The sequence below is a fragment of the Cygnus olor genome, chromosome 2 (genome assembly GCF_009769625.2).
Source record: "Cygnus olor isolate bCygOlo1 chromosome 2, bCygOlo1.pri.v2, whole genome shotgun sequence".
NCBI classification, from domain to species: Eukaryota; Metazoa; Chordata; class Aves; order Anseriformes; family Anatidae; genus Cygnus; species Cygnus olor.
The window spans coordinates 75,944,638-75,956,905 of NC_049170.1; the positions used below are offsets into that span (position 1 = coordinate 75,944,638).

Below are 12,268 nucleotides of genomic sequence, written 5' to 3' on the forward strand. Positions count from 1 at the left end.
TTTTTACTTACAGTATTTAACTGGATTGAGCCAAATAAAAAAAAATGTTGTAATATAAAAATAACATCTGTAACATTTTGGTGGGTTTTGTTTGTTCAATTCACAATAAAATAAATATATAAAAACAATGAAGCAACAAACAAGCTAACACCAAAATGAATACAAAAAACAATCCCAAAAAAGTTAGAACAGCCAAAAAACAAGACATCTGAAACTGCAGGAAAGACTTGCTTAAATGTTTTTTCTTGCCTATTTATACATAACAACTAAGTTATAAGTTACCTGAACAAATCTATTTTTCAGAGAATTTATATTTACGACTATTTGGCCCATATGATAAATACGTGATTTTACTTCATCCATGGAAGAACTTTAGTGAGGAAAATAGCTTATTTAGATAGCAATCTAACAGTTTTTCAACAGGCAATAATCACTTCTCTGTCTAACAAAATCTATGCCACATTGTCTCATTAAAAATTCTATACCATTTCATATTTGGTCAGCAAATGCTAATGAAATTATTAGTTTCAAAAAAAACCCTCCATATTTATTGAACAGAAATTAAGAAATATTGCAACAAGAAGCTGCAGGCACAGTAGGAATTCTAACTTACCTAGAATTTTAATACAAAGAAGTTAATATTTGAAAAGCAACAGTTAAAAAGAAAAAAAAAAAGTTAAAAATCAGAGCCAATTCTACAACCTGAAGCTGTGATTTTGTTGTTGTTGTTGTTTGTTTAACAGCAGTATTAAAGAATGATACAAATTGCTCAAATTTCAAAATAACATGACAACTTCAAAATAATTTAGTTTAAATGTTACCTGTTCACTTCTGGGGTGAACGCATTTTTCTTTGTATTTAATATTGATGTTGTAAGAACTAAAAGCTTATGAAAATGTATTCTAGCTAATTATTATTTTAGTAAGTATGTAATGTTGCTTTGGAAGTTGAGGGATAGAGCCAATACTGAAGAAAAGAATTTGATCTATAGTGTACAAATTGTTTTAAAGTACGTGTCTTCAGCTAGGTAGCATTAAATGAAAGATAAAAAAAAATGACTGAACTGTGTGTGAAGCAAATTATCATGCATAACTCGATTTTTTTTTTATTTTTTAATGAACTAAGTCTAAATAATCCCCCTGTTTTTTGCTGTTGTTGTTGTTGTTATTGTTGCTGTTGTTGTTGTTGTTGTTGTTTTCTAGAAATTTCTTTGCCCTTTTTATTTGCTATACCTGCCTCTTCACAATTATGACAGAAATGTCAACTGGACACAGAAAAAGTATATAAAATAGTCTTTAAATTGCTAGTCTGTGTAAATTATACTGATGAGAGAAATACCTGCCACAGTCCTTCAATTAATCATGTGTGTCAGACACAAAATGAGGAAAAACACCAAGTTTGTTCTTTTTCCAGTCATGACTATGAAAACATAACTGGTAAAATTGCCAGTTGTCTCATGCAAGCAGAGTGGATAAAGATGCAATGCTAAGTCATTTATATAGTCTTAAATTTTAGAGGCTTGGTGTTTTCATCTGCTATCTTTTCTATGCACACAAATAACCACAGGAGAAAATTAGATTCAGTTTCAATTCCTAATCCAGTTTTACCACCTGGGCCTCATTAAGAAGCATGTGGCAATTGACTTCAAAGTCAGTAAATAAAGTTCTTTTGCTAAAATGTATTTTTTGTACTTTGTTGGGTATTTCAGACAGACATAACCAACTTGGCCATCTTTGTCTTACCTGTTTCTTAAATTTTATGCATTGTAGCATAACAAAAGCAAAAGAAAACAGTGTCATTTAATACATTCAGCTAGATATCATCTAGCTAAATGCATCAAGCAATATATACATAGAAGATTTTTTTTTTTTAATATTACTCTTTAATGTCTAATTCCTTAGGGTATTTGAGCACACACCAAGATAATTTTATCCCGTGTAGCTATCACAGTGGCAGCAGGAAGCTCCAACCAGAGCAGAATGAGATTGGATCTGCATACTTTCCAGGAGTGATGGAAGGAAGAATTTAAAGCTCTGTCCCCTTCCTGGCCCCAAGACTGGTTTGGCACTTTTTCATATTCTGAAGTAACAGGTAGTCCTGAAGAGCTTAATTGAAATCAGTGTGTAATTTTATAAGTTTTCTGAGATTTGACATACTAAAAAGCATTTCTTATGTCTTGTGTAAAGTCAATGGCTGTTCCCTGAGGTGTTCTGAGGCTTACAGATAGCACTATTCTCAACACCGTCTATCACTTGTACACTAGTAAATAGGAGAAAAAACATAATCACCTTCTTACTATTTCTCTTAATTTCTTTATCAAATGATGCATATGAAGAGAATGGTGTATTACCTTATGGGGCTTGAAGCTGAATCAGGATCCCGTGCCATTACCGTTCCTATTATTGTCCCCAACTCGATATCTTCGTGCACCTCAAAAAGGTAAGAAGATCTGCTGAAGACAGGAGGTTCATCTACATCTTCTACAGAGATTTTCACGATAGTTGTATCTTTAAAAGGCCCAAGATAATAGAAGCGTGGATCCACATGGGTATTCTCAGCTTCTACTTTCAATGTATAAAGCCTTCTCGTCTCATAGTCCAGTGGCTAAAAATGAAGATGATAAACTATTAAATTACATTATGTATGAACAGATGTTGACCTATATAAATAATGGAAAATGAGAAGGACTCAAGTCTTGTCAGATCTTGTTCTGGGTTCTGGGAACCCTATTGTGGTTCAAATTTTCCACATAAAGACCAATTTCTCTAGTAGGAAATTTCCAGTGTCTTTAGGGGGAGATTCTGTTCCTACATATTACCTGAATTAACATAGCACCAATCACAAAAAGATATTCAGTGCAAATTTACTGATTATTTGGTTAGCTTTGTAGCTCTTTCACAAGCATAAGGATATGAAATAATCGTGAAAGTATTTAAAATAAAAATTTTTTTTTAAAATAATAAAAATTTGAAATACAGACTGGACATATTGAAATTGCAGAACAAGGTGCATAATACTGATACTTTTTCAGGAAATACTATAAATGCCTGGGTACTCAAAACTGCTTGAGTATCCTTATTGTCAAACAAATGTAGCTGGCCTTCAATATCAGCAATGTGTTTGCGTTTATTTGTTTGCTCATTATTTTTAAGGGAGGGGGAACTGTCAAAATTCTCTACATGTACTAAGAGCTTAATCTTGTTCCTTTTCATTTAATTTCATCGATCAAACATCAGAGATTTTCTTTTTTCAAAATAGATTTGACATTTTTGTCAGCATTTCCTTTTTAAAATAGAAAGAGGAAAGGTTCAGGGTTATAATTAGAAACCTTAGTGGGTACAAAAGAACCTCTATTTCTTCAAATGTTTCTAACTGTCATAGATGTAAAGTGTTAGCTAATTAATGATACCGAGGAGATGAGCAGGCTGAGAATTTACCTTTCTAACACAAAGAAGACATCTTTAATTCCGCCCAAATCTCAGGGAGCTATTGAACTAGTCATTTTCATTCATCAAAACGAGTGGTAGAAGACATGCCTTTTTTTATTTTTCTCTGCTGCTTTTAAATACAAATTCTTGTTCATGCAAGATGCCAGAATGCCTGCCTAGAAGTTTAAATTGTTTGTTTAAGAGCAGAAGGATGCAGTCCAGACAATGAATTCTACTCTCACACTTGTTTTAAAAAGCAGTCAGAGCAGAAAGGAGAATATCTATGAATATAGCCAGGAATTGCAACACAGTGGTGCTATCTGAACTATCTGAAACTCTCTGAACAGTGTTGCTATATGAGACTATTGGTGTGTCTATGAAGTGCAGCATGCTGCTATTAAGGGATGCTATCTTCAAGCCTACAGGCAAAGAAGCCATGTTAGTCCTACTTTTTTCTAATTAGCAGGCTTAATTTGTCAGATGGTGCATCACACAGATATATCTACTGTGCTACTAGTACATTCAAATACAGTTTGGACATCTCTTCAGGCTACACCACAAAACATTGATATGAAATGTGTGGATTATAAGGGTATCCCAACACATTGCCAGTACTGAACAAAAGTGTTGCCCACAAATATGAGATTGTGGCAAAGCAACAATGAACTTAAGCAATTATTTTATCTTTGGAAACATATGTAGAAAAGCTTGTAAGTTCTTTTGCAGATGGTGTTACATTGAGACAGTAACTGAAGGGCTCAGTAAAAGAACACCAGTTACTTGTAGTTATTCACCATTGAAAACAGAAATCACAATCGAAGTGGCTAAATAATAAATAAATGATGAATAATTTCATAAAAGAACAAACTGAGCATGGTATCTTCTTCCTTGCTACTCAATACTAGCTAGTCTGTGAGATCTGAATGATAAGCTACTTATTTATCAATGAGAAAGCATCCTGAAAATTTTAGAGTGTGTCAGGTTGCTAATAACAAAATGAGAGGATCTTGTTCATTATTACTTATTGGTGACACTTTTGGAGCTGCTGTCTTATAACATGAATTTTTTATGCTTGATCTAGTTATTAGACTGTTTTTTTTCAAGACTATATTGATTTAATATAATAGAAGTCTGCATGGAAAACCTCAAGCAGGCAAGAAGAGAATAGCTTGAGAGACGCCTTTGCAAACTTCTATGAAAAGGAAGAATATCTGGCCCCTAACTTGGTGTTTCCATACCTTCCCAGATAAACTACAATGCTGACTATGAACAATGAAGAATATAGAGGTCAAAAAGGAACTCAATGTCATCTTTGCAGAATTTATCTTTACCTTGGTTGCCATTATGAAGAGATGCAGAGAAAGAGGTAGTGGTATAGTAGTGTTTAATTTGTTATGCTATGCTTAGGGTGATTTATTTAAAAAGCTAATATAAGCAATAGTTTGTGTTAGAAATGCTCCCTAGACTCTTTAAAAATGCTCACAATCCCAAAGAAAAGGACTGGGAGACTTCTGGAAGGGAAAATGTTGAGGAGTAGGAGAATGGCATTTCAGACTTTGAGATCTTAAACCTTTGAAAGTGCTTTGAGATGAAAAACAGGGCAGAACTAAAGCTAGCTCTGAAACAAGAACACCATCATTATGCACTGCTTATGTCTGTACCAGCTGACCTGCTGGAAATACGAACAAAATAATATAGCTTGTGACAGCTTACATGAGTGTATTTGTGTTTTGTCAATCATTGGTCTCCTAATTTGACTCTGTGTGGATGAAAATCTAAATAAGGAATGCCCAAGTCTCTCTGTAATGAGTGAACTGTGCCTTGTTTGCTGAAGAAAACAGGTTGCATGAATACTAATTAAATCTTTATTTGAAGTCACAGAGATACTAACATTGGGGATGGTCCATTTTTTGCACAATTTGTTAATGCTTTAAACCTACTCTGTATCTTGGAGATATTGCTGCCACCTGTTATTTCTAGTTCATCTTGAAAGGAAATAGTATTGTTCAGTCACCAATGGGGGATGCTTGCAAGTGCTAAGCAGTTAGAATTGCCATCACATGATCCAAGCATGTTTTTACAATGAACATTTGTACCGTAACATTGACAACAAAATCACTTAGTGAATTTTTTTGAATAGACACCTTTCGCACAGTTATGATGCCTTCCTGAGTGTCCTTCTGTGTCACAATTTCAAACATATCTGTCCCATCACCATCTATAATTCTGTACTCTACTTCTGCATTTTTTCCAGTGTCTGCATCAGTGGCTTTGACGCTGCCAATGGCTGTCCCAACTGGGGAGGACTCAGGAATGCGGAGGTGGATGGTACCTGCCAAAGAAACAAAGAGCCACTCAGGAGCCCCACAAGCCACTACACAAGCATTAAGTAATGTCTGTGTCACACAATAGCTGATTACATATTTTTGTGTATCTTTTATTCTAGAGATTTTCCCTTTTAATACAGATGGGGTGGGCAAAGTATGAGGCAGAGAACTATGCATGAAAAAAAGTTTAGGTAGAAGAGTGAAAACAAAATTGTAGAAAAACAAAATCGTAGAAAAAGAGGATTTAAAAGCCCTTCTGTATTCCTATCCCAAAGAAGGATCAACTATATCTATCTGTACTTTCCCCTAAATTCTCCATCCAACTATAAGAAGCAGATTGAAATTTCAGTCTTCAAAATTAAATAGTCAGATACAATATTAAATAAATAAACGGAAAGGTTCTTGAAAATCCACAAGCAGAAACTGTGCCTACACTTGTTAAAGCAGTAATTCATGCTTGATTAAGACTCATGAACACTGCAATTTTGGTTTTGTCCTTCTTCTGGCTCAGTTGCATCTGTTTATTGTGGTTTCATAGCGCAGATAAAAAACACAGGAGTAAAACTGTCCTCATTCAGAAATGCTGCAATGAATTAAAGTAAATATCCTACTCTACATTTTAGTATTCTATGTCTTAGCCATCCTGTTAAACTGTAAATAAGGATTGAGATCTCTGATCCCATCCATCAGAATGTAGAGTAGCAAAAGGTGTGTGACACATAATGCACTAAGAAGAATTCTCAAAAAAAGATTTTAAAATGAATACAGATACAGCTGCCATTCCAATGACAAATGCTAAGTCATCTAAGCTCTACTGAAAAACATTTTCTTTTCTGCCCTTATTTAAGTGTTTCTAGATTAGTTGTTTTACTTAAACACCTCATGAGCTAAGTAAAGTGAGTTAGAAAGACAATTCAGTTAACAGTAATACGAAAGTGGAAGTGATAAAGGCCAGTACCATCAACAGGAAAAAGGAATAGGCTACCCAAAAGGCAGCACATACATACCTAGTTACAGATAAGAAGTACAGAAAAGTTCATAAAGGAAGTTAAGTTAATAGTTTTGTGTGATCAGAAAGAATCATGGGGAGAGAGTAGTAGCAACATGACCTTATCATATATTCAGGAAAACACTGGTGGGGATTATCAGTGTCTTTTAACAGAGTATGTTGTCAGGCAACTAGAGAATGACAGAGGGATTGTTTTTAGTTTTAAGGAGACACAGTGAAAAAAAAAACAATGCCCCATTATTCACTAGGAAGTTTAAGAGTTTCTCTCATTCTGCAGAACTATTTTTCTGTGCCATTATTTTGTAGTTTGCAAACCTAAAAAAAAAAAAAAAAGGCAAAAATTAAAAAAAATAAACACATAGCTTATTTATTAAATCTCAAAGGGAAAAGAGTAAAATTGAATTTCTTACAATAGTATTTCATCAGTTTTTCATATAAAACTGATATACAGCAGCAGAATTAATACTTTATGACCATATACACTCCATATTCTATTTATAATGAATTTATTTTCATGCAGTTACATTTTGGTGTTTCAATCAAGTGATTTATCTTGCATTTGCTCTGATATTTTTCATTACCTTTCTCTAAAACCTAAATCTGTGTACTTTGCTACATTGGTATATAATCTTTCTGTAATCTGTTAATGTTAAAAAAAGAAAAAGTAGCCTCTGCTCCCATTTAGTATTTTTCAGTACTATGTGAGACTATGTTGAAAGACTACTTTTTTTTTTTTTTTCAGTTAAAATTTATACATTATAATTAGTTTTATGGTGTGTCAACTATTCTCTGATTATTTTGTTTTATTTATTTTATTTAATTTTTTTGGGGTGCTTTAAACCACAACCCCAAGCTGTGCCTTGTGGACACTGTTTTGATTCCCACTGCAATACCCAACTCATTTATTTATCTAGAAAGTGCTAAGAATTCATAACCTCAAGTACTAATAAGGCAGTGGAAATAAAGAATAAAAATAACCAGAAATCTATCATCTGAAAGACTATTTTAATTTTATGGTTAATCTATCCATTAACAGAAATCTCTACCATGGTATGTGATACTCCCTTTTATTATTTTCGTCACTGAAGACTATAAATCATTTGACTACGTACAGGATGCAGTGCAAGTTAAGGCATCAGATCAGAATGTAAACTACAAAAATTGGAATTATTCTTGCAAAATTCCTCTGTAAATCCTTTTTCTATCATTGTTTTTTCCCCAAGGAGAGTCATTTACTGTTTGCATTTACTTCACTGAGTGATGAAGAAAAGTGGACGTTAGGTGGAAGATTTAGTCTACAAACCTGTGTCACTCAGTCATAAAGAATGGAAGAACAACTTTATTCACATTTACCCTTCTTCCCATTTGCTCTGGAATAGTATAAAGGTAAATATTTTTATAGAGCAATATAGGCTCTATACAGGAGCCTCTCTTACAGGAGACATGGGCTGCCATGAGTTTCAGCCATAGTCAGGCTCCGAAGTCCATAAACCACTTTGAAAAATAAGAGTCAGACTCCAAAAATGAGCTGATTTATCCTAAAATAATTAACTCAAGGAATTACATAGCTCTATTTGTAAAATACACACTGAAAATACTGATCTACAAAATCAAGAAAATAAAAATATAATTCTAAAATACAGTACTTACCAAACAATTTTATTCTCAAAATCTCTTCCATCTGAACCCAGGATACTGTTTATATTTTATTTTAAATATTTTATTTTATTTTATTTTTATTTTATTTTTATTTTTATTTATTTTATTTTACTTTTATTTTCTCTTCTTTTCTTTTCCATTTAGCATATGTCAATGCAATGTCCTTAATACTGAAAATTCCTGAAAGTATGACAACTGAAACAGATGCAAAATCTAAGGTCTTTGATGGTCTTTGTGTGCAGAACCTTGATAAAATGTTAAATTTCGTTATGTTTCCTCAGAGGAACAGTTACTGATATATATATGGTTTTCAGGTGATCTTTAAGAGAAGAAAAATATCCTGAAGAGACCCTGCTCTCTCTAAATCACAGAGGAATCAATGGTACGGTGTTTGTTTTTGTTTTGTTTTTTGTTTGTTTGTTTGTTTAGGAACACAAAACAAAAAGTGGAATTCTTCACAATACTACTATGAATTTCCTTGTAAGAGAAGTTTAATCTGTCCTTTGATTAATATATAGCTGTAGTATGCTACTCAGTCCTGTGAAAATCTAAGGAAACTTTTAATATTTTTCCTGGTAACTCATAAATCTGATATGAATATGGTCATCTCATGAACCCAACACAAATCCGTTATCAATAGGACAGAATAACTTAACTTAATAAGTACCAATTCCAGTAGTTTCCTAAAACTCTATGAAAATCAGGAATCATTATAATGCCTCTTAGCATTTTTAGATTAAATATAAAGATTTTTTAAAAGTCAACAGCTTTTTTTTTTTTTAATTTCAAACAACCTGTAAAATTACATTGAGCTTTATGAATGTTTTAGATTTCATTTCTAGTGAAACATACATTTGTATGTAGCATGACTATCAGTGGAGAGTAGAGAGAAAAACAAATAAAACAAAACAACATAAAAATGCCAACCATGAGAGTAAGACAAAATTTCTTTAAAGCAAAAGTCCTATCTGATTTACACTGACAACAGAAAAATGCACAGATATTTCTGGAACAGCAGATCGCCATCTTAATCCAATGAATATGATGTTGGACTGCCATGTAAATCGTATAAAAACAGTCTAGAAAGTTGAAAAAGTTCAATAAGCCATTCTAGTTATTAATTTCACACAGTGTTTAAGAAACAAGAAAAAAAAAAAAGAAATGAAAAGAAGAGCATAACAGTGCATAGCTTATATGCTGTCCTAAGTATAACTGTTAAAATTAGCTTTTCCATAAAGCTTTGAACATGCAACATCTTTGAAAAGTCTTCCTAAATTGCTCCAGAGAGCAGTAAAACAGCATTCCTCGCCTACACAGCACTAGAATTACCATAATCCTACATATATAAATGTAAACTAAAAATGTAATAAATCAAAACAATGTGAAATTACAAAGGGACTTAAAATGACAAATTAACAATAAATTCTGTCCAGAATAGGGCCTATGGGGAAATGCTCAAACTGTAAATGCTCAATTCCTCATGATTTTTCTGTTTTGAGTATATGAAATCACATGCTGATAAACATCTTAGCTAAATGCATATATATTAACAACAAAATTACATTGAACAAAATTATGTACTCCATGTGTGCTATAAAGAACATGCTTAAATCAGAATCATTTGAAACTGGTTCTGTTATTATGAGCCTGAAGGCTGATCATCAGTAACTACTGGATTTAGTGGCGTTGTACTCCAGTTTTGTGGATTCAGAAGAAAACCTGTATTTTTGTTTACCTTTGGTAAACATAAGCAATCAAAAAAAAAAAAGTTAAATGCCATTTATTTCACTTTGGGAAATCTTCTATCTATCAGATTTTGTAGCAGTAACTGGAAAAATACAAATCTGCTTGTTTTCCTTCAAGTAATTTGTTTTCCAAGTTCTTCATGATTAAATGTTTAAGCAGATAAAACAGTTCAAACATTTCTGCATACCTACAATTACTACATGTTTTATTTTCCAATGGGGGAGTGTCTAGGAATTAAGCAATAGGTAAGGGGAAAGAAATGCATTGCTCTAATGCTCTTATTATTTCACCTCCAACTGCCTCCCATAGTACTGGACGGTATCCCAGTTCTTCTGTAGTTACAGTTGATCATGTAACTGTTTTCCTAACAAACAAATACTGTAACATTTAATATTCTGCTTTAATAATAGTGAATAAGTCAGTACATAAGCCTTTTTTTGTTGCTGTTCATGTGTGCCCTGTAATCTAGATTTACTCTAAATTAAACCAGATGGTGATTGCTAAACTCTTTAGTTTGAAGCTCTTAGAATGCAGGACAACTATTAAATGCAGCTTACTCTGGGGGAATCGAGGTGGATTGTCGTTGACATCAGTCAAAGTGATGTTCACAGTGGTGGTCCCTGATAATCCACCCATCTGGCCTCCCATGTCCTTTGCCTGGATAACAACTTGGTACTGCTCCCTGTTCTCTCTGTTCATGTTTGGCAAAGCAGTCCTGATGATGCCTTAAATAAAGAACAAACAAAAATTGTTAATCATGCCTTTATTTTTGATGTGCAGCTATCTGCTGCATCTTTTATTTATTTACATTTTTTTTGGTATTAGTCTGTGAAATGTATTCCTAAAGTATTCATTTCATGCTTTAAAGTACAAAAATTTGTTCATGAGCTTTATAAATAGTCTTCAGAACAGGCTATCTGTTTGTTATAAAAAATCTTAGTTCTTCATCACAGCTCCCTTTCCAGTTTACATTTCATGATAAAAATGGTTCAAGATATTTATGCAAGACAAGATTTGTGGGTGGAAAGAACACCTTTTATTAGTCTAAGTAGAACCACTAAGAATAAAAGAACAACATTTTCTAGGACACAAACCTTTCATCTTGCCTTCACCAAAATATTCTTACTTAGAACTTTACACTGTCTTAGCTATTTCAATTGTACCACTGCAACAATACTTTTACTTCATAGTGTTAGCTGTAATAACTCTTAGTTTTTATTTTTATTTAGTATAAGAACTATAAATTATGAGGGAAAAAGCAAGAAATATTATTTATTTTCAGTTAGCTGTTATTTTTTTTTTAGGTGATCTGAGATTTTTAAAATGAAAGAACAAGTTTACGGTAAATGGAAATAATGACAATTTCCTGACCTGTTTCTGGTTCCACGGAGAAATATGGCTGCCCCTGAAGTATGCTGTAAATGACTCTGGCACTGTTTCCATAGGAAGGGTCATCGGCATCAGTAGCTGTGACTTGCACCACAGAAGTACCTGAAGCATCCAAAGTCAATTTAGTTTCAGATAGTACTAAATGGAGGTCCAACAACATTAATTTCTGATTGAGCAGAACCCAAAGAAAGTTTCAGCTAACGTTGATTGGATTTTTCAAGCATGTTTATTATCTTATGGTGAACTTTAGATACTCTCTTCCCTGTTTCAGGGTCTCGTTCTACACAAATTGAACCTAAACTTCCATAATTCCACAATGATTAAGGCCTAGTCAGTAAAGGTAAACAATAGCAGTGGTTGAGCTGAATTTTATCCCTACCCTGCTATCATGCATTCATACTTATGTACTCACTTCTCTTCAGAGGACTTACTTGTTTTTATTGCAGTACATCTCTGCTTTTAATTACCCACAACAGTTTTTGTTCTGTTTTGTCATGTTTTCTTACAATACTGCCAATGTGATATAAAAAAATCTCAGAATTGGAGAAATATGTATTACAAGGGTGGACCATTCAGTGGATAAGGAATTGGCTCAAAGGTTGCACTCGGACAGTTGTGGTCAATGGATCCATGTCCAGGTGGATGCCACTGACGAGTGGTGTCCCTCAGGGGTCTGTTTTGGGACTGGTGCTGTTTAATATCTTTATCAG

General features: G+C 33.3%; 1 protein-coding gene and 1 long non-coding RNA gene across 3 annotated transcripts in view; one reads left to right on the top strand and one right to left on the bottom strand.

The window, feature by feature from the left end:
- The window catches only part of CDH10 (cadherin 10), a 96,536-nt gene that overhangs the window by 16,019 nt on the left and 68,249 nt on the right, over positions 1 to 12,268 (bottom strand). For both annotated transcript variants that reach the window (XM_040548166.1, XM_040548167.1), the window contains exons 4-7: positions 11,541 to 11,660; positions 10,727 to 10,894; positions 5,573 to 5,760; positions 2,351 to 2,604 (exon numbers count right to left, since the gene is read on the bottom strand). In XM_040548166.1, the coding sequence (XP_040404100.1) occupies positions 2,351 to 2,604; positions 5,573 to 5,760; positions 10,727 to 10,894; positions 11,541 to 11,660 (730 nt within the window). The remainder of the gene's footprint in view (positions 1 to 2,350; positions 2,605 to 5,572; positions 5,761 to 10,726; positions 10,895 to 11,540; positions 11,661 to 12,268) is intronic.
- LOC121065368 lies at positions 2,379 to 5,758 on the top strand. The gene is made up of 3 exons (XR_005817015.1): positions 2,379 to 2,439; positions 4,675 to 4,794; positions 5,683 to 5,758. It is a non-coding gene; the product is annotated as an uncharacterized LOC121065368 (long non-coding RNA).